This window comes from Lycorma delicatula, chromosome 1 (genome assembly GCF_047948215.1).
Source record: "Lycorma delicatula isolate Av1 chromosome 1, ASM4794821v1, whole genome shotgun sequence".
In the NCBI taxonomy this organism is placed as follows: domain Eukaryota; kingdom Metazoa; phylum Arthropoda; class Insecta; order Hemiptera; family Fulgoridae; genus Lycorma; species Lycorma delicatula.
Genome location: NC_134455.1, coordinates 72,208,598 through 72,232,944, shown reverse-complemented (window position 1 = coordinate 72,232,944; position 24,347 = coordinate 72,208,598). Strand labels below are relative to the sequence as shown.

The 24,347-nt window shown below is 30.2% G+C and overlaps 1 protein-coding gene across 3 annotated transcripts in view; it reads right to left on the bottom strand.

Annotated features, from left to right (window-relative positions):
- LOC142319316 (suppressor of lurcher protein 1-like) overlaps positions 1-24,347 on the bottom strand; it is a 1,297,987-nt gene that overhangs the window by 506,120 nt on the left and 767,520 nt on the right. For all 3 annotated transcript variants that reach the window (XM_075356472.1, XM_075356462.1, XM_075356483.1), the window contains exons 6-7: positions 17,561-17,717; positions 3,102-3,161 (exon numbers count right to left, since the gene is read on the bottom strand). In XM_075356472.1, the coding sequence (XP_075212587.1) occupies positions 3,102-3,161; positions 17,561-17,717 (217 nt within the window). The remainder of the gene's footprint in view (positions 1-3,101; positions 3,162-17,560; positions 17,718-24,347) is intronic.

Below are 24,347 nucleotides of genomic sequence, written 5' to 3'. Positions count from 1 at the left end.
TTTGCCGATGTTATTACAAAATATTTAAGAATAAATTTTGTGTATTATTTCCATAAAAAAAGGAAGAAAAGGAAAAGGAAGGAAAAAAGGAAGAAAAGGAAAAAGGATTTCCATCTGAGGCTGGTTGGGTTCCAAGAGAATTATCGAGAACCATCTATATAAAATGAAACGTGGACAAGTAATTTATACAAAGATTAAAAAAAAAAAAATAGAGAAAAACTGATTTACTTATAATGTTGTGAATATCACGAAAATGTTTTGTGTATAGATATCAAAAAGAAAAGGTTTTGATATCTAACCTGATCTATTCGTTATTTTAGCATTATTCCTAATAAATAAGTAATAATATCATAAGCTTATAGTATTTCATTAATCTATCACAAAAAAAATAAAAGAACATTCTTTATTTTTAACCCGAATTTTGTAGAGATATGGTAAAATAATGAAATTTAACAAAGTTACTCTTAAGCTGATATGTGATATATGTGGAAAAGATTTCTCTGTCGGATACTATCAGAAAAGGTTTATTTTACAAAGAAATCCAGAATGTGAACCTATTTATATTATGACGTTACAAATTTCGGATAAACGCGATTGATATTGAAGAGAGAAACTACCTGCTGTGTGCTAGTAGCGAATAAGAAAAGAATCAGAAAAAAGAATTAAATTTTTTTACTTTTTAACGTAATTTTATTATTCGTGCGTTTGTAAACAAGAATATAACCACCAAATTTTTCGTCGATGAATCGGAAAATTTCAGTTCAATAGATTTCGTTCCACTATGCAGTATATTTTACCGTTTTTACATCTATTAATAACAAAGTAAAAATGATACTTAAATCGACAATTTTTATTTCTTTTTACAATTCTTTTTATTTTCTTATTTAGGCGTTGCCAGCCAGACATATTTAAGTGCTAAAAACACGAAACAGGTAAGAAACTATATGTAAGCGTATGAAATGGTATGCTGACGTTACAGTGCCTAATAATTTGAGGCGAGATTAATTTGCTTTAACTGAAAAGATATTTGAGAAAATTTATTCAATTAATAAATTAAAAAATAAGTATTTTCGAACTTGAACCGTTTACTTATTTCAGAAAACGACGTAGAGTTTTATCTCTAATCAATTATTAGAGATAAAATGATTTGGGACAAAATTTATTAATTTGATAGGAGTGTATCTTCCTCATACTGTCAAATCTGTACAAAAACACCTTAATTATAAAACAAAATTTAACTGTACGTAGAAATATGAGGGGTAAAGAGGTCTCTATATATATAAATATAAAACTAATTATTTTAGAATACCAGTCAGAACTATGAATTCATTAGAACATTTATTACTTGGGTTACGCCTTGGGCTACTGAGAACCTGTCTTAATGCAAATTTTTGAATTATATTTATTTTGTAAAAGTGGATATTTAATGCTTTACCCCGTGCTCTAATTCCATACTGGAATACGAACTGGGACCCATCGGGTTGGTCTAGTGGTGGACGGATCTTCCCAAATCAGCTTATTTGGAAGTCGAGAGTTCCAGCGTTCAAGTCCTCCTAAAGCCAGTTATTTTTACACGGACTTGAATACTAGATCGTGGATACCGGTCGGTGTTCTTTGGTGGTTGGGTTTCAATTAACCACACATCTCAGAAATGGTCGAACTGAGAATGTACAAGACTACACTTCATTTACACTCATACATATCATCCTCATTCATCCTCTGAAGTATTATCTAAACGGTAGTTACCGGAGGCTAAACAGAAAAAAGAAAGGAATACGAACTGGGCAAAGCTGAATATATAATTTTTATTATATTTTGGTCTTCGAATTTATTTATTCTGTAAAACGTATTTATAATACATTTTAAAATATAAAAATGAATATTCTGTTTTAAGTGTGGAGCCGTAAGAATACCTAAATACTTTACGTTATTTACTCTTTAAGAGGGACTTATACAAGCCTCACATCTATCTAAGTAATTTGCTGGTCTGATTAGATCTAATTAGTTTTGCGAGTGGATTTTAAGACTACTCCGATGGTTTTCTATAGGGAATTGTTATCTGATTATTTTATGAAGAAAATTGTTATGTATTTTCCTAACACAAATACAGACTAAGAATTATGACTAAGGTACCAAATAATATATTCTTAATCACTGATAAAATCTGAATAAAAACAAGTATCTTGATTGGCCTCGGGTAGTGATAAAATTTCTGCTATGTATCATAAGTATTAACACCACTGCATTTCAACAAACTTCCACATTTTCTTAGAAATGTAAAAGAAAATTTTTCTAAAAGAAAAATGAGGTTGCTAATTGTAAAATATTTTAATTCTATCGTAAATATTCTGTAAATGCTAAATCCGGAAACAAGTTGTGATTTGTTTGAATTATTTCGAAGACTTAAAATCTCTTTTCATTAAATTTTAGTTTTGCAATTGAAACATCTTTGCGTCTTTTATATGGGCTGGTACATGGTACATTATAAGAGTGAACGTATATTGGTATGTAAAATGGTTATCATTATCACTGATTACCTGAAACTACTCGTTTAATTAACTACATTATTTGAATTTATGTTTGAGGCTCTTGTTAAATGTTTAGTTTGACGGTTAAGAAAACTTAACACACTGTTTCAGAAATTTTTTTTTATATTGGAAAAAATTAGATTCTGAAAATAACAGAACTATTAAAAAACAATATTCTAGATTTAAAAATAAGGTTTGATAACATACCTTAATTTTCGTATAGTGTCAACAAAAATTAAATTATGTGAAAACTGAAGACGGTCAATACTGTATCAAAATAATACAGTTTAAAAATATTAAATTTTTGGTTTTTAGAATTCTCTCTTTTTTAAATAAATCAGGAAATACATATCTTATAAAATTAAAAAGAGAAAAAAAAGTTTTATCAAAAGTTTGAAAAACATAAACTTCGATGAAAAATTATAATAAGCTTATTCTCAAGAGTTGTTTATTTAGGTCTAACTTTATAAAAAAATGTTTTTATTTGCAAAACATTTTATATAAAAAGAAAGAATAGAACTGACATTTCTGTCGAATGTATTTTTTTTTTTGTTGTAAGGCAAATTAACTCACCTGACATCACCCTTTTGTAGTGTCACCTCTTCGAACACGATTCGAATTCTCTCCGTTGCCCTAATAACAGATGAAAAAAAATACACCGTTAAAAATTTTTTTTTACAGTACACAATCGGTTCATGTTCAAGAAGAGAGGGAAAAAGACGGACTGGCAGACAGAATTACACATTTATTACCTACCGTAGTCTACTTTTCTTTATTTGAGACCTTTTATTTTTTTCAACAAAACTCCTTCAGGCTGTGAAAGAGAGAGGGGAACAAATTTTCCTTTCTAGGGCAAAAGCTAGATTGGAAATACGCCAAATCTCCTTGCTTCTGAACAAATATGTAAGGCTGTGAGATGAGGCAAAATAAAATCCATTTCCGAATCTTGGATTTACAACTAAGTAAATATTACTTCACATTTCTTTTAGAGCAATCATCATCAAATTAATGTTATTTTCTTTATTGTGTTCAAAATTTCGTGTCACGTATTCGGAATATAATAAGATTATATAAAAATCAAAACGTAAAAAATCTTTCCATTTGAACTTTTATTTTTACTAATTCTTTTTAATGAGATACAGATATGATAAATACATAAAAATATACCGAGAAAATTTTAGCTGAATTACATTACGATGTCGTATGTCGTATAGCACATTAGTATAATTTTTTCTTTAAATGCAACTTAGTAGAACATATTTAAGGTAATGAAATTTTCAAAATAAAATTTTATAACTTTAATCGACTTACCGGTTAATTTAATTAATGATAACTGAACTGAATAAATTAATATATTCTTTGAAAAATAGGGTTAAAAAAACTTCTTTAATTTTTTTTAATAACAGTATTTGGATACAGATTCATTTCATGATTTTTCTCAAACTAATCATAATTTTCTACTTAATTTTTTAGCGTTAGTTCATTACATAAGCTTGAAGCTTATGAATAGGAATATGAAATGAAAATTTTGTTTTGTATGAAAATTGCCATGCTGATCAGGATCAAACACGAAACCTTCCGTATGAATGGCTGGAACGCTACCACTCCAGCACGGTGGACAACAGACTGCCCATTTCGGCTCCATTTAATACGGCGGCATTTAATAAGCCGCATTCTTGCTTATCATCACAGATTACAATGTAATTTTATAAAATAAATGCGTTATACATTGAAAATATTCGTCATTCCATTTACTTTATCGATTTAATAAAGAAAATGTTCGTAATGACAAAAAGTAAGATTAACCTTCTTTAACGGTAAAACATAAGCCTAAATTTACTAAATAATATGATGTGGATTTCTACTGTTTTATGATGTGCATTTCTCAGTTAATTTTATATTGAGAAATATATTTTTATAGACTTAAGTATAAGGGTTTGAATAAAACTTAGAATACTTTACCTGGTTTATTGACACTAAATTTTATAATTTAGTTATTTTTCACAACATTGTAAATTCAGAAATTTGATGAAAAAAACTTCTTTCAAAATAACGTATTAAATTTGACTTTCAAAATATAACAACTACTGTATGTGTGCATTACACATAGTATATTTTGTATATTATGAAAACAAATAGATAATTTGCTTACTTTTAATTGATTAAAACTGTTTTGTTTTCAAGCCATTTGAAATTTATTAGTAATAAATTTAGAAAAATAAAGCAATCTGCAAGAAAAATCTGAAGAACGATGTAGGTAAACAACTTCATTTTTAATCAAAGTTTGATTAATTAAGTAACTTTGATAACGTTTTATAGTAATAAATAAAAACACAAAAATTGTTTTTACTAAACGATAACAGAAAAAAATAAAAGCACACTCAGTAACTGTTTATATAAATTAAAAATATGTAATTAAATTCGAATTTCAATTATTAAATAATCATCGTAAGTAATTATAAATAAAATACTGAAATTTTATAAAAAAGCCTGCAAAGATTTGCGTAACTAAAAACAAGTCCAAGCTATAAATTAACAAAAAATGCTAGTTACCCGGGCTTTGAAAATGAAACAGAAGTCACTGTAAAATATGTCATAATAATTGGCTAATTTAGGTTGAACGTATCAGTCAGACGATAATACACAAAAAAGTAGGCTTATCTTTTCATTTCTATCTTACAGACAACCGAGTTGACATACATTGATTAATCAAATGTATCATCTAATTAGAACAATAAAATAAATGGCTTTGAGTCCAGAAATATATAAAGAAACAAGTTTGTTTGTTTCTCCGTATCTCCCATCCATCTTCACAAAAATTTACCAATTTTCACCCAGATCGATCCGATGAGTTTAGCTTATATTCATCCTTCCGAAATATTTCAACGCTAAAGAGGTGTTGTTTTGATTAACGGGATCGCAATACTTGAATATCAACAAAATTCCAGACATGCAAAATTTGATGACCAATATAGCGTATTTAATTTATTTATACTTTATGTAGTATACTAAGTAGATATAAAGTATAACAACTATACTGCGGAAAATGTAAGCATAAAACCACACATCTATGAAAAAACACCGAATTGCACAAAGGAATCAAATAGGCAGTACTGGCCATTCAAAAATAAAATGATTATATAAGCTGTATCGTAAAGCAATCTTTTACTTTCAATTTGGTCTGATAAATTTATAGACTCTTATCTTATAAAAAAAGGCACTTAATTAATATTTTATTTGCTTCACTTAAATATAAAACTAAATTTTGATTAAATTTTTTCTAATCACAAAATAAAACAATAATTTTGAAATATTTTATTTTCTTAACAACGGCAATATATAACAAGCGTAAATAATTTCATGTCTATGCCATATACTTTATTGTATATATGTATAAAAGTATATACATTGTACATATATTATTTATATATACATTATATTTTATATTATATTATATTTTATTTTATATTTATATTTATATATATATATATATATATATATATATATATATTATACACAATTTATAGTTATTGTCTATTTAAATATTAATTATCAGTAAGTAATGTTTAAATATGATTACTTAAAAAATGAAGAATTAGTCATAAATGAAACTTACTGAGGAATGAGGAGATTTGTGAAAAAGTGATTTTAAAGGATATTATACGCCTTTTATGGTTTAAAGGTCATATTTTTGTACGATATAGTTCAAGGGGTTAGGAGAAAGCAAGACTCTGGAAAAAAGTAGATCTAAAGATTTGGGTGTCAGCAAAAGAAGGAAGTATGTTTTCGTATATAAGGGAGAAAAAAGGGAAGCTATAAGAACTGGTATAAATGTGACACTTGTTTGTCCATTCACGTACCCTATACTACTGTAGATCTTGTCTTTATGGAATAAGTGCAGCGGAATATGTTTGGTTTTGTTTTTTTTTTATTAGCCCTTTCATTATAATTTAATGGTTTGCGACATAAATTAATTTAATTTAGTATTATATTTTCAGCCCATAAAATTATATATTTATTTTTATTTAACTGATAAATTTCGGTTTAATCTGGATGAACCTTATGTGATTTTTATAGTATATTATTATTATTATTACTACGTAATTTTGCTTTTTTTAATGGGGCTGTTTGAAAAATTAAAATGGTAATCCAGTATAATTGCGTTTTTTAATGTATGATAAATTGAAAAAAAAAATTCCATTCAAAAGACTTTAATTAATTAAATCCATGAAATACGTTAACAAAATTTCTTATATAAATGTTCTCCTAAATGTAATTATTAAAAATAATTATTAGGAGAATGAATTATTCTCCTAATAATAATTATAAAATAAACTTTTAAAAAACGGACTTCTAAACGCAGTAAAATTTAAAAAATATTACTATTCAACTCTTGTTTAACATGCTATGTTTTTAACATTTTATTTTTACTTTTATAGTGTTTTTTATATCATTTTTTTAATTTTTTGTAACTTTTTTTAAAAGTTTGTATTCTAAATTTCACATATAATTTTACTAAAGAGCTCCCTCTATGAATCATGAGACCTTGCCGTTGGTGAGGGGGCTTGAGTGCTCAGTGATACAGAGTAGCTGGTCCGAAGGTGCAACCATATCGGAGAGGTATCTGTTAAGAGCCAGACTAAAGAATGATTCCTGAAAGAGGGCAGCAGCTCTTTCAGTAATTGTTAAGGGCGTAAGTCAGCACGACTTAAACGGCCATATCAACATCACTCAGTCCTCTGAGTACTGCACAGCTGAAAGCAATGGAAAACTACAGCTGCTTTTTTTCCAAGAAAATGTAGCTCTCTGCATTTTCATATAGCAATGATGGAGGCGCCTTCCTTGGTAAAATATTCCGGAGGTAAACTAGTCCCCGTTCGGATCTCCGGGTGGGGACTATTAAGAAAGAGGTCGCCAGAAAATTAAAAAATAATATTCTACTAGTCGGAACGTGGAATATTACAATTTTAAAAAAGGTTGGTGGGTTAGAAAATTTAAAGGGGGAATAAATGTAGATGTAGTAGGAATTGTTGAGGTTCGGTGGGAAGAGGAAAACGACTTTTGGTCAGGTTATTTTAGAATAATTAACTCAGCTTCAAATAATGGGCAGGCAGGAGTAGGTTTCATAATGAACAAGAAAAAAGGGAAGAGAGTAGAGTATTTAAAAATATATAGCGATAGAATCATTGTAATAAGGATAAAATCAAAACCTGAACCGACAATGATTGTTAACGTCTTTATACCTACAAGCGCCCGTGATGATGATGAGGTAGAGTGTGTATACAATGAAATTGATGAAGCAATTAAACACGTAAAAGAGGATGAAAATTTAATAATAGTTGGAAATTGGAATGCAAGCGTTGGAAAGGCAAGGAAGGAAATATAGTAGGTGAATACGGGCTGGGCAAAAGGAATGAAAGAGGGGACAGACTTATAGAGTTTTGCACAAAGTATAGATTAGTAATTGCCAACACCCAATTTAAAAATCGTAATAGAAGAATATACACTTGGAAAAAGCCAGGCGATACTGAAAGGTATCAGATAGATTACATCATGGTTAAGCAAAGATTTAGAAATCAGCTCGTTGACTGCAAAACTTACCCTGGAGCAGACATTGATAGCGACCATAATGTAGTGATAATGAAATGTAGATTGGGGCTTATAAACCTGAAGAAACGGAGTCAGATGAATCGGTGGAATTTAGAGAACCTTGAGGAAGAGGAGGTAAAGAAGATTTTTGAGGAGGACATCGCAAGAGGTCTGAGTAAAAAAGATAAGGTAGAAAATGTAGAAGAATGGGAGAATGTTAAAAAGGAAATTTTTAAATCAACAGAAGCGAACTTATGCGAAACAAAGAGAACTGGTAGAAAACCTTGGATTTCAGACGATATATTGCAGCTGATGTATGTACGTAGAAAATTAAGAATCCTGGTGTGAAGAAAGTAAAAGGAACTATCGACAATTAAGAAATACTATAAACAGGAAGTGCAAACTAGCGAAAGAAGAGTGGATTATAAAAAAGTGTTCAGAAGTGGAAAGAGAAATGAACACTGGTAAAATAGACGGAGCATACAGAAAAGTTAAGGAAAATTTTGGAGCACATAAATTAAATCCAATAATGTGTTAAACAAAGATGGTACTCCAATTTATGATACGAAAGGTAAAGTCCATAGGTGGTTGGAATATATTGAAGAGTTATACGGTGGAAATGAATTAGTAAATGGTGTTATAGAGGAAGAAGAAGTTGAAGAGGATTAAATGGGAGAAAAAATACTGAGATCTGAATATAAGAGAGAATTAAAAGATTTCAACGGCAGAAAGGCCCCTGGAATAGACGGAATACCTGTAGAATGACTGTGCAGTGCTGGTGAGGAAGCGATTGATAGATTATACAAACTGGTGTGTAATATTTATGAAAAAGGGGAAGTTCCATCACACTTTTTTAGAAGTGTGAACTTCCCCGTACTCCTTTTTTACTTCAACGTAGACGAATAAAATCTTCAGCATTTAAAAAAATTAGGGTTCAAATACAGAGATAGAAGAGCAATTGTTAACATTTACAAGAACCAAACACTAAGAGTAATAATTGAAGAACATAAGAAAGAAGCCGTAATAAGAAAGGGAGTCCGACAAGAATGTTCCCTACCCCCGTTACTTTTTAATCTTTACATAGAACTAGCAGTTATTGATGTTAAAGAACAATTTAGATTCGGAGTAAGTGTACATGGCGAAAAGATAAAGATGATACGATTTGCTGATGACATAGTAATTCTAGCCTAGAGTAAAAAGGATTTAGAAGAAACAATGAACGCCATAGATGAAGTCCTACGCAAGAACTATCGCATGAAAATAAACAAGAACAAAACAAAAGTAATGAAATGTAGTAGAAATAACAAAGTTGGACCACTGAATGTGAAAATAGGAGGAGAAAAGATTATGGAGGTAGAAGAATTTTGTTATTTGGGAAGTAGAATTACTAAAGATGGACGAAGCAGGAGCGATATAAAATGCCGAATAGCACAAGCTAAACGAGCCTTCAGTAAGAAATATAATTTGTTTACATCAAAAATTAATTTAAATGTCAGGAAAAGATTTTTGAAAGTTTATGTTTGGAGGGTCGCTTTATATGGAAATGAAACTTGGACAATCGGAGTATCTGAGAAGAAAAGATTAGAAGCTTTTGAAATGTGGTGCTATAGGAGAATGTTAAAAATCAGATGGGTGGATAAAGTGACAAATGAAGAGGTATTGCGGCAAATAGATGAAGAAAGAAGCATTTGGAAAAGTATAGTTAAAAGAAGAGACAGACTTATAGGCCACATACTAAGGCATCCTGGAATAGTCGCTTTAATATTGGAGGGTCAGGTAGAAGGAAAAAATTGTGTAGGCAGGCCACGTTTGGAATATGTAAAACAAATTGTTAGGGATGTAGGATGCAGGGGATATACCGAAATGAAACGACTGGCACTAGATAGGGAATCCTGGAGAGCTGCATCAAACCAGTCAAATGACTGAAGACAAATAAAATAATAAAAACATAAGTAAGCTAACAAATATACTCTGCTCAAATGAAAAAAAACGCATAGGAAAAATGTATACGGCAAGAAATCAAGAGTACTGATAAATCATACAAAAGAATGAATGCATAGAAATAACATTAAATAACTACTTCCGAGAGTATGGAAAGACTATCATAACGTGAGGTTATCTATTCATTATTTACCTCAAATTTTCTTATCGTCACAACAAAGTATTTTGAATATCAGAATGACGGCAAACTAAATCGTAAAGCTATAATTATCAAATTTTAAGTAACGACAACGATAAAGTAATAAAATAAAACGTAAAGTAGTCTTCACCAGCGGTTTCCAACCTCTTTGACTCAGCTAGCTCTTTTAAATATCAATTACTATAGCCGAGCTTACTTATGTCTTAAAAGGTAATGGTGTTTTAGAAATAGTGTTAGAGGGGGTAGATTGGAAGGGAATGCAATGTAAAGAAATATCTATTGCAACACTTGGGGTTGCATTATTTGCATAATTTTCTTATTTTTAACAAAATTAGAGTGGATTCCAAACATTTCAAAATGATCGATAATGAGAGAGAAACTACTCAAAAGTTCAGTTTCAAGAAACCACTCTGACAATCTGTTCCAGGATGGGCCATTAATACGCGGCTCCGCAATAATATGTGGATAACAAGCCGGCGCCGTGCTCAGCTACGTCGTCTATTCATCTCGCCCTGCAATCATTTTCGAGCTTGTAGCAGCAAAATGACCAAGCATCGTCCGCTAGAGCAGGGACGAAATTCAACTTCGCAAATTTCCAAGCTTAGTATGCAATTTCTATTTTTGTTATTTCTATTTATTATTCTTTAATTTCATATAATTTTTATTTATTTTATATTCTTGGGTCAGTCATATTTCTTGAATGATTGCTGTAAGATGAATTGTGATGGGACTTTACTCACAGTTAGGGCATTGGAGCGCAATCGCCCTGACATCGTTGTGGTCATGAAGGAGGAAAAGATCACCTGGATGATTACTGTTGCCGTTCTTTTGATCTCCAATATGAACAAGAAATATACTGAAATAATCTCCAAGTTGGGAAATCAGATCAGCGAGACCTGGGGTCAGGGTAGGGTGAATGTAGAACCTATTAAGTAACGACATTTTATTTCACCCGTGTAATAGGTGAAATACCCAACATTCAGCATAGCTTACTGAAAATTGTAGACGTTCTACCTAAGCTCTCCTTCACCGTGCAGAATTCCGTAATTTTGGATACTGCGGATTGGTGAGGAAGTATATCTTTTCACCAGGGCCGTTGAAAAATCTACAGAGTCAACAGCCCGGGGTTTGCTAATGCAAATATGATCAATATTTGAATGATTACCAAAATCTGGAAATGGAATTTTTTTTATTGTAATTTTTAAAAGATCCTGCGAATATAAGTTTTTTTGTTTGTAAAACGAGTCCTTTATTTTCTTATCATTTACCATTTCTATTCCGTATAAAACTAATACAGAATTCTTCTTCTCCATAACCATAAATTATTCTCTACTCTAATTATTCTACACATGATTTCAAAACAGAGGTAATAACGTATTTTCCTAACCACGAAGTTAAATTTTTATCTTATTATTAAAAGAATCTTATATTTTTCCGTTCCAAAAATGATGTTTTTTCTTAGTACTAGATATGGTAAACTTGTATTTACTATTATGCTCTTATTTTTTTTTCAGAAAGCTTTTTGAATTCACCATTATCAACAAAGATACGAATGCAGTAGAATAAGTGTCCTTATAGACATCATTATCGGATACTGTAAACCAAATAGTAGTATGGAATAATGATTTTCTTTTACATAGTTTTGAATATTGCTTCACGTAATCTTCTCTTCATGAAATTTTCTTTAGTAAATAAAATCTTTACCTACATTTTTTACGGAGACGCTCTGGTGCTTAAATAAATGAATATACTTCTCCTACTTACAGGCTTAACATAAAAGACTTCTCCATTTATTTTTTGATGTATTATCTATGTCGAATTACTAATTTCTATTAATTATTATAAATATTTAAAGAAAACCCCGATTTAAATTTCAATATTCGTCAAATTTTGCTTTTAGCAATTGAAATACCATCCGGCCGGGCTCAAAATTGTATTTAACTATCAAGACTTAACAGAATTTTATAGTGATATTAAATTTCATGTTAATTTCCAGAATTCCTTTGTTGGTTCCTATATCTGTCGTAGGTGGTGCAGTAGAATTAACACAATTCACTAATTATATCAGTAATGATTATATTTTAAAAATTACGACGTTACAATACTGATCAATATTTCTTTATAAAATGTCAAATTCATTATATTCAGATACACGCCTGTATTACACAACATCATTTTTCTAAAATGCTGGTTATATCATACAGAATCTAAATTTTTCTTTCTTTTGTCAGAGGCACTGATCTCTCATACATTATATTCAATCTATGCTGTTATTTTTTCTGATTATATTTAAAGAAATTATTTGAAAATTCGTTTGATAATTACATTTATTATTTAGAGAAGATTAAAACAATAAAATTCTATTTAAAAAAAATAAAATTCTATTTAAAAAAAAAATAATATTTTTATATAAAAACTGATATTACATCTGTATATACCGAAATGTTTTAATCTCTGCCATTGTATAAAAATTTATATCAAAAGAGACAATGCGAGTTGAGAAAGGATTCCAATTTCTTTTTTTTTTTATTCTATCAATCACCGGTTTTTTACCGAAATAATAATTTCGGTTACCTTATCAAAAGATTATAGATAAGTGGAAAAGTGAGAACTTAGATTTTCATATATAAAACATGGTTTATATTAAAAGTATTTACATTTTTTTATCACTTTAATTTGTTTTACGTAAATTACGATAAACAATAGTTGTCATTAGGAAAACATCACATTACTTTTGTAAAATCCCAAATAATATATCTAAAGAATATGCAAAAATAATATTATACAGAAAGTCCATATTACGGTGACAGAGAAGTGGAACAGAGCAATTAAAATAAAATTATGAATACCAATGACAAAGGAAGCCTTCAGTAAGAAGTGGAAATTACTATGTGGTAAAAATCGGGACAATGAATTAAATAAAAAAATAAATAATAGGTTATTCAAATACTACGTATGGAGAGTCGTTTTCAATGGAAGTGAAGCAATGACTATGAGAGTAAGTGAGAAGAACTGGATTGAGGCTTTTGAGATGTAGATATAGAAAAGAATGGAGAAAGTAAGATGGATGGATTAACTGAGGAATGAGAAATTAACAACAGGATTAAAGATGAAGCACTTTACGCATGAAGTAAAAAGAAAACTAGTCATTACATGTGGTTAGAGAAAGTGAAATCTTGAGAAAAACATTGGAAGGGTCAATAGAAGGAGAAAGGAAGCGAGGAAGAGGTATGAAGTTAGTAAATGAGGTGAATATTGGAAACTAGGGAAAGAAGGAGAAAGTTTGGGACAAGAATGATAGTGTAGCATATGGGACTGCCGCCTGGCAGAACATCACATGATGACCCTAAAAAAAATGTTAAACCATCACTTCTATATTAAACATATAACAATACAAAAACATTATTTGTTGAAAAACTTCATTCCTGTACTTCTTATCTGCAACATATTTAATATAAATATTTAGCCGAAGAATATACAATGTTTTAATTAGGTGATAATTTTTTTTTTAAGCCTCTTCGAGACCATCATGAGGTACTGCTTGAGAGTATGAGGAGGTGAAATAAAAATTTTGTAGCGTGGCGTGTGAAAATGCCATACCTGACTGGGATTTAAACCCGGGACCTCCGGATGAAAGCTGAGATACTACCACTCGCGCCACGGAGGCCGGCAAGGTGGTACCTGAGTTTTCATTTCTTATTTAATGAGTTTCAGCCTATTTCATATATTTTCATTAAAGATTAATTTTATTACTTAAAAATAACAAGAAATAAATCAGATTTAAATAAAAAAATAAAATATATTTTTTTTAAAGCTCTTTTCCATATTTTTAATACTTCATACTATGAAATATTTGATTATAATTCTTGAAATCTGCATGTTCTAACTAGAAACATTTTATTATTACTATTACGATTTTTTTCGAATCTACATCGGTAAATGTAGTAGCAATAATGATAGTCGTATTAGGGGTGGTGGCAGGAGTTCTAATAGTAGTAGTTGTCATCATCATCAGAATAATAGCTACTTATAAAATAATACCTAGATTTTAAATAATGTCTACTTCAGAACTAATCAAAAACAAATTGTCACTTTTAAGTGTATACAATTATACGTTAAAATTTTAAATAATTTATTAGTTTTGTTTTAACACAGTAAACTTTATTGTTATAATGTAGAAGGAAAATGCTAATATTTATTTATTTCATATTCCGGTTTACTTAATTACAGTTAGCTACGTTCCTCATGGTTTTTAATCAAAAATGAATATTATGTAATAATAAAATGTTATACTCTGATGCTACTTAATAAACTAATGGATTTATTATTATTTTTGTCTATAATAAAAACTAATTTTTGTCAAGTTTAAAATTCCTTTAAAATTAAGGCATAAAGTATACGCGATTAGAGAAATCGTCAGCTCTTTTAATAGAAAAAAACAAGTGATAAAATTAAAAATTTAAAAAACCTACGAAGATGTTTACAAGAAATATATCTACTGCAGAGCCCCGTGGCGATTTATAACCGTAAAACTAATCTAAGAACCTGCTCTAAAATCCACCGCGTTGGTCTACTGGTGAACTCGTCATCGAAATCAGCTGATTTCAAAGTCCAAATTTCCATGGTTCAAATCCTACTAAAGACAGTTACTTTTATTCAGATTTGAATATTAGATCGTGGATACCGGTGTTCTTTGGTGGTTGGGTTTCAATTAACCACACATCTCAGGAATAGTCGACCTGAGACTGCACAAGACTAAGCTTAATTTAAATTCATACATATCATCCTGATTCATCCTCTGAAGTAATTCCTTATGGTGGTTTCGGAGGCTAAACAAAAAAAAAAGGTAACCTGCTCTGAGGTGATACCTATGTAATTCAATAAATCGCATCAAAATCGGCCCAGCCGTTTTAAAGAAACAAATATACTGTAGTGCCCTCTGGTGGCCTATAACTGTAAAACATGTCTACGAACCTTCTCTGAAGTGATACCAATGTAATGGGAAAAACCGCATTGAAATCGGTTCAGTAGTTTTTGAGGAAGATGGTAACACACACATACAACCTCTACCCCGAACGCATATACCTCTTCCGTTCCGTCGTGAGTAATTATTTAAATATATTTTATTTTTTATCAATTGTGTGACTTTTAATATTTTTCTGAAAAAACTTCGAAGAATTTAAAGAGTGTGATTTGGTAACCTTTAGAAGCTTTTCCTGTAGTGTAATTAACATGTAAACTATTACATTTTAAAAGTATTTAATTTTTACATCTTTTTTCATTTTTTTATAATTTTAAAACTATTAATTATCCTTAAGTAGGCTGGTAAAACAGGAATTTTATTTTTTGGCTGCATTTATTTTCTTAAGAGTTTTCCTTAGATGATAATCAGCTTTGATTTTATAGCTTGTTTTGCAATTGAAAACGGTAGTAATTTAATTACGTCTTAAAAAAAAAAAAAATGGCACAAAATAAGAAATTAAAACTTGACAACCATTTATTTTGTGGGCATTTTTATCCAATACATATTCTATAGCTAAGAATTTATACTACTTTACGAAAGTACGTAATTAAATTGAAATTTTTCCAAATCATTTACTTTCTATTATTAGGTTTAAAGTACTAAAGCTTAAAAAACACTGTGACTTTTTTAGAGAACTTAACTACAAACAGATACGTAGATACCACATTTTAATTTTAACACAGAATTAATAAATTAGACATTCTATAAGTTGATGATTTTATGGTGAAAGTAATGTTAAATAATAGAAACGCAGTTAATAATAGGTTGCCTAGTAAACGCCTGAAAAGCAGAAAATACCTAAACAAAATTTCAAACACAAGATATTCGTTATTCCTATTTTAGGGATAATACATGTTAAGAAATAAAGTTAGTACCAGTAACATACAAACAGTTCTAGTATGATGTACTCAAATCCAGTTACAAAAATAGAATTAGACTTCTTTTTGTAGTGCAACTGATCACAAAACGTTTTTGTAGTAATTAAGGTTTTTATCAGGATATAAACTATTTATAAGTGAAGTTGATATCTCAGATATCCTGAAATATTCCCATACAATAATGATATGAAGTAGAATGTTTTAGGAAAATTTCAGAAGAGTTGAAATAAAATATTTGAGGAAGTAAGTAGCAACAAAAAATAACAAAAGAAATAAAAACATTCGATGTAAAGAATGCGATATATTTGATTGTCTAAAAAATTTGTATTTATTAAAAATGTATTATAAAAGAAACAGAATATACTTAGAAGCACAAAGTACGTGATTCGTGGTCGTACATTTGTAGCAGTAGAATTATAATAAGACGTCAAAAATTTTGGTTATTAAAAAATGACATTTTTAAGATTTTTATTATAAATGCCATTCACTACTTACCATGGAGTTCTTATTACTAGGCTAGAGTAAAAAAGAAAACTTAAAAAAAAAATATATATATATAATATACATTTAAAACTATAAAACAGAATCGTAATAACCTATAAAAAAAATCTTCATTTTAATGTTCATTTATAGCAAGCCGAAGCAGTTTCAGACAGATTTCAGTTTCGTAGAGGTGACATGTTTTTTGAAGATAAAATTTTTTAATTTATGGTTGGGAAAGGGTATTGAGTACTTAATAGTTGATGCACCAGAAAAAATGAATCATTTCTATTAATATTTATACATAGTGTACACACAGATACCGCTGTTTTTAATTTAAATTCACCATAAAGTTAGATTGTATGAGATTACTTTGGAATAATTTTGTAATAGTTATTGTAATAATTGGTATTTAATTTATTTAAAAAAAAAAGAAAAAACGTTGATTTTTTACTTTTTTATTTCGGTATGATACAAAACAAAAGTTGGCTACTTTTCAGAAGAAAGTTAGAATTACTGTCTGACATTACAGCATGACGAATTTGTTTTTGAAGTAATTTACGGCGATACTCAACAGATTGCGTTTGTGTTCTGCGGCTAATTCCTTTAGCGTCAAGGTCTTAATCCCCCGAACTGTTTAATCCATTTGTACAGTTCTACACTACCTATAGGAAGAAAAAGTTAAGTTATTATTAGTTATCGTGTGAAAAATGAATCTTTAACCGATACAAAATGCACTCGCATATACACACAGCACGTGGTATTTTAGTAGATCTTTTTTTTAACTGAGCTCTCCTATTAATAAAAAATTCATAGTACATAAAAAAACATATTAATTAAGTAATATTTCAAAGAAATGTTATTGTATGATTTTTCGTATATTTTTATTAAATATGTGTAAAACTAGTGTATTCATACTCACCTAGCGCGAAATCTGTAGGCACATTTAATATTTTGAGGGTAATTAGATGGATATCTCGGCGAATAAAATCTACCATGGTTGAGTGTGTGGTTGCTGCTGATAAACTGATAATCGCATATTGTTCCAGGCAACTTTTGACCATCCGTCCGAAATGTTCCTAATTTACAGAAAAAAAAAATATATATACGCATACATACAATCATAAATATAAATAAATAAAAATATGATACTCGTATTTTGTGTATTAATGTAGTAGGCGATCTACCGCTGTAGTTAGTAATTAGAAGGTGCCACTGAAACGCTATATTGAAATAAATAAATAAATAAAATTATAAATACAATTTAACCAAACTTAATCTACGCTCGCTTTGCTCGCTAACTTTGACTCGAGCGTCAAAGTTTGGTCAGATTATAGTTCTATTTATTTGCGTCAAAGTTTGGTCAGATTATAATTCTATTTATTTATTTACTTATTTCAATGTACTGTTTCAGTGGTGCCATCTAAGAACTAACTACAGAGGTAGATGATCACCTACCACATTAATACCATATTTTGTTTTAAATAATTGAACAAAATAAACATTATTTAGTCCTATACAAATTACTAAGTATTTCTAAAAGATTACGTAAACTCGAACATCTGCATGTTTACACCGATTTACACTTAAAACTGAGTAACCGCTAAGCTGATCTGATTGATTTTTTTATTAATATTTTTACTGAACTTTAAGGATTTTTTTTACTAGACTGTAATGATTTTAAGTACAAAGAATTAAACTGAAAGACTGTCGTATTTTAACGAGAAATTTTATATGTAGTGTATTTTAAGTAACCGGTAAAATTGTATTCTGTTAGTTTTATAGACTGTAAAGATTCAAATTTCAAAATAGACAAAAAATCATATTTTAATATTTAAAAAATAAAACTTGTAAATATTTCTTCCACTTAACTATAATGATTCAATAGGCAATTTTATATTTTACAGTTTTCTTAGGTAGACTAGTGTCGTAATTTTTCATAGCCATATGAAAAATATACACATATTCTTTTTATTTAAATATTTAAATATACATTTTTTTATATCCATTAAATAAAATAAAAAAGCAAGCAAAATTTATCATAGCTACCAAGAACAAATTTACGTAATAAAAATAATATTGAAGACTTACTTTTTAAAAGAAAGTAGTAACAAGAATATATATATATAAAAGCCCAAGTATTTGACATCAACCATCAGATGTAGTGATCTATTCACTAGCTGTGGTGTGAGATGAAGTGACGTACTATGTATTAATACTGTACACAAACCTCTAACATGTACACAAATAATTTAATCAGGAATGCAATTATACGCGAAAAAATTAAACAAAATCGACGCTTTACATTTTCTTCATTACGTATTAAGTTCTCTGAAATTTTACGGACAGTTTTGAAAGAAGTCTTCTTTTCTAGAAGAAGACTTCTTTTCTATACACATAGAAAACCTAGGTTTTCTATACACATAGAAAACCTAGGCTATCACAAACGCTGCTCTTGTTGGTGGCCGAAAATGTTGAAGAGTGACGTGGTTCGCAAAACCAAGCGATTATGCTCTACTCGGTTTTTTCTTACTCGATACAAAAGTTAAGGTGAACATTGTTTTAGCCAAATTGTAAATGGTAATGAGAACTGGGTACCTCACATCACCTAAGAATCCAAACAGCAGTCTATGCAACAGCGACACACACAAAAAAAAGTTCAAAACGAAAAAAAAAGTTCAAAACCACCATTCCAACAATTAAACTCATGTTCACTGTCCATTGGGATAAAAGGGGTTTTTATGATCGACCTCTTGCCGATCGGTGTAACTATAAATGCTTCACAGTTTATTATGATGATCTTAAAAACTTATCCCATGAAATCCAAAGCGAGAGGTTTGGCATGCTTAGTCTTGGGTCTTTGTTGCTTCACAAATGTTCGTCTGCATGTAGCTATGAATCATAAAGCCGGATTAAATAATTAGGATGGAAGCAATTGAAGCACCCGCCTGACTTAGCGCCGAATGGCTACCACCTTTTTTTTTCATTTGAAGCGATACTTTGCTGGTCAGTTCTACAACGACGATTCCGATGTGAAAATTACTGTATAACAGTAGTTTTTCTTCACTAGCAGCGCTTTTTTTTGAGGAAGGTATGAAAAATTTGATTACAAAACGTGAAAAGTGACTTAATAATGATGTAAATACAAAAAAAAAAAAAAAAAAAAAAACAGTTAAAAATATGCTCTTTCATCTAGTACAAAAATCATTCTGTTGAAATTTTATGAACAAAACGCGATTACCTTCCTCATAATCTTCATTTCATTACAATTTCATCTATAAATTTTTAAAATTGATTTTTATTTTCAGGTGATATTTGTGTTTTATTAAAAAAAAGTAAAAACTGAAAAAACTAATAATTTAAATTTTAAATATAACTATGTTAGCCGTTATGTATAATTACGTCCGATTGTTTGGAATTTATGAACCGTAGAATATTGTTAAATAAATCACCCAAAATTTACTTATCTTAAGCAGGCTTATCTACTTACACAATTGAAATCTTAGCTGTTGTTGAAATATACACTGCAATCCCTTGTTGAAGATAAAAACTTATATCAAATTAAACTTATCCCTCAGTAAGTTAGTTTAATATAAAATTTATATTAAGGATGGATTTTAAGAAGTATTCTCTAAAATAATAAAAATCATTTTTTAACGATTATTCGAAAAATATGTTTATTTTCAATTTTAGTATGAAATATGGATTCCATTCTTATTCTGGTAAAATTATCCTTTATGATCAATTAAATTTTTATGATTGAATAACCTTCAGAAAAAAAAAATTCTGCTACAGATCTAAATAATAATAATGTTTTTAGATGGTCACTTTTTAAAATTAAAAATATGATAATACTGTTACTATGTTTCTAATATATAAAGTTTTACATCGGTATGAAGTACTGTTGCAATTATTAATTATGAAAATTTTGTTGTAAATAAGTGAATTTATGATTAAATATTTATAAGGGATAACATTAAGTCTATATACAAAGGAGAAAGAAATTCAATGCTTTAGATTCCTGTATTGGCTTCTTATGATGTATTCGTATTAGATCAACGAGAGATAAATATTAAATACAACTACGTTGTTAAGATATTAAAAAAAAATCAAAGAAAAATATATTTATCTAAATAAGTAATGCTTTTTCGAATTTAAGTTATTGTTTTTAAAAAAAAAATTATATACTTGCTTTTTTGAAGGAATTTAATAATACTTTTACTTTTATTTTATTTGTTTACTTAAATGGGTAACAGTGAATAATAAAAAAATATTAGGTTGATAAAGAAAATGCAAAAAAAAACTTTTTTAATTCTTAATTTCGATTTTTGAAGGCAGCATCATATTAAAAACAAATTCCAATAATCCTTTTTTGTTTTTAATTTTTTTTGGTTGGTACTCATTCATTTGTGAAATAGTGGTGATAGTGTACACGAAGATGTAGTGCGAAATTAGAAATATTAATCGGTGTTATATAGGGAATAATTCTTGTTTGAATTGTATTTTTTTTTAGAAATTCTTTAGGCCATAAACCCTAACCTAGATAAATTATGGTCTGTAACGTTATTATGGAACAGCTGCATACGTTTATATTGACGACGGCGATACTACAACTGTAAACAATAACTTGTAGAACAGGAAAATTTCATTATTGGTCCTTATTTAGGACCAATAATGAAATGACTTCAAGCACAGACTCGTGGAAAGCAACAAGTCGTAGATTGATTACAGACAATATTGCTGTAGCGTTAGTGATATCTCAGGAAGTATAGAGGAGTCTGACGTTGTGGGTTTCCAAACAGACAATATACAACAGCAAACTGTACCAACTATGCGTAACCACCAAGGGTATCGCGAACTGTTATTAATAATGAAATAACAATTTCTAATCAGTTTGAACATCTTCCTATGGAAAAGGCCAGCAAGAAAACTAACCAGAAGGAGAATGCTAAAATCCTAACAAGAGTTTTGTATGGTATCATTAACATACGGAAACTCTATCAATTTTTAGAAAAAAAGTCGTGATCAAATCTGACCACAATGTGCGTGGGATTAAAAGTAAACAATTGAAAATAATCTCGAAAGACATAGTCGCTTATAAAATTATTATTCATCTGGTCAGATAACACAACCTTATATGACGTACTTTTTACCAGCAAAGATGACAGGGCATTTCGGATAGTAATATCGAATTGCACTTCTCGATTCCGATTGACGTGATCAAGGGGGAGATTGTAAATCAAGGATACACGGTTCAAGCTATTAACGTCTCCCGTCATCTGATTACAAAAGAACCGATATCTATTTTTCTATTAACCTAGAACCTCGAAGTAATAACAAATAAATATTCAGTATGAGATATATTTTCGACTGTGGTGTTAAATTTGAAGAACCTTGGAGGAATCCTGCGACTGTTCAGGGTATACGACTCAGGAATATGGACGTAGTTAAAATAATTGTACTAAACCGAACCGCAGTGTGAAATGCGCGGGTGGGCACAGAAGCGCGGATTAACAGAAAGAAGATAGAAATACTTCGGCTACCTGTGAATTGTGTTATAAACCCAAAGAAAACTACAAACTGCAAACTACAAAGGATGTAGAGTGTATAAGGATTCTAGAAAGGAAGGAGAGAAGGAAAACACATTATACACTAAAACTCACCCTTCCAGGTGCACAGGGCACTCTCCAGGTGCATAGGGCAGATCCTATGTACTGAATAACAACAAATTCCACTCGCTGAAACAGGAATCAGTTGGGTATGTAAATGCTCATTCTGGTCCACTTGACTGTTCATCCTTCCCATCATTTGATCCTCGATCTTTGCTAAGACAGTAGTGCGTAACAACATCGATAATTGTTTTACTGAGAATAGATTTCAGAAGTTGACGTTGAACGCGAGTTTCCAAAGTCGCAGATCATCGAGAACCTTATCAGTCCATTGAAAAAAGTGATTGCTAACCTCTTCTGATGGTTAGGAATTTGAGGATCGTAACATCAAACATAAATTGCATTATGAACCGATGATAACAACTGTAGGTATTGGTCCTAACCGAACTACTAGATGTCCTTTTATTTTAAATGCATTTTACTGACCACAACTACCTGAGTATTCCAGGCTATTTAGTGAACACAATTAACCATCCAGAAAGTAGGGCGCATGAGGTATTGCTCTTCTTACAAAAAATGGGATAAAGAATATTCAGCTTTTACCATTTAGGAGCAACCACATTCAAGTAACCTTGATTGAAATATTACACTGGCCTAGCCCTAAGATTTTCAGCGATCTACTGTCCCCTTCATCACGTGATCACAGATGAAATGTGTTCTGAGTACTTGAATTCACTAGGCTGCCGCTTTATTGCGGAGGAGAGAAGATTGTAACGCTAAAATTGTACTCTGGAGTTCTAGACTAAGTAATAGTAGAAGGGCCTTAAAGGATTTATTTCGAGGCTGCGGGCAATGGTATCTCTGGGTTAGATTCAACTTTTTGGCTTACGAACGTGATTAAACATCCTGACCTGTTAAACTATTTCATTACTTAGGGAATTGGCCTTTCTAAACTGACTTGTAGAATAACCTTTCTACCTCCAATCAGTCTCCTTTTATATTGACTGTTAGCACAATGGTCATAAAGAAAAATTCCCCGATCGTACATTACAGTAGGACTGGGAATAATACTGGAGCTGGATTAAAGAAAGGCTGTCTGTGGAATTACCATTGAAGTATTCACATAATATTGATAATCAAACCCAACGTTTGACTTCAACAATGCGGGAGGCAGCATAGCGCTCAATGTCTGGGGAGATACGTAAGGGTGAGAAGGCAGAGATTAGTCTTTTGTGTTGCTGTCTTCGGCATTACACTACATAACTCAGATTTTTAATGCAATCCTTCACGCAACTTCCTAACCGAGAAAGTGGAAATATCAAATACAATGGTCTTGAACCCAGGTGCGCCGGTAGACGTATCTTCATACAGACCTATAAGTTTATTTCCTATTTTTTTCTGAGGTCCATGAGAGACTTTTCTTTCGGACAATAAGCCCAATTTTAATAAACAATAACAGTATCCCAGATCATCAGTTTGGCTTTAGAAGCGGCAATTCATTTGAGCAAATTAACTGTAGTTTTAGTGTTGTCTACAGATGTCTGGAAAGGAAGGAATATTGTTCGGCGGCTTTCCCAGATGTGCAGCAACCCTTTGACAAAGTTTGGCTACCTGATCTTCTTTATAATTTAAGGTCAAACCTATTTCAACCATACCTAGATTCACAAGTTTGGTATAACCAGGAATTTTCTAACTATATATACACTCAGTTAGTGGTTCCACAAGGTTCAGTTTTGAGCCTGATTTTATATTTGATATTTGCTCCAAACCTTTTCAGTCCAGACTGTCATAGTTGCGTCCTTTTTTTTATTATGACATTTATATTAAGTCAAATCACTTGAGGTTTACGACGAGGAGAGGTGATTGCCCTGAGTTCAATCGGATAATAGTTATATTCCTTTCTACCGTATAGGTACCGTACTATATACATACGACGATCTAGATACAAACCCGGAGTTTGCATCTAGATCGTCCTATGACTCTGGAAGGATCGTACAAAAGAAAAGAGGAAGTAACTATACGCTAGGTTTTTGCGGATGTATTGGTTGATGAGTAGGTAATTTCATTTATCTCTACCAAATAAATTATTGCTGTATAAGA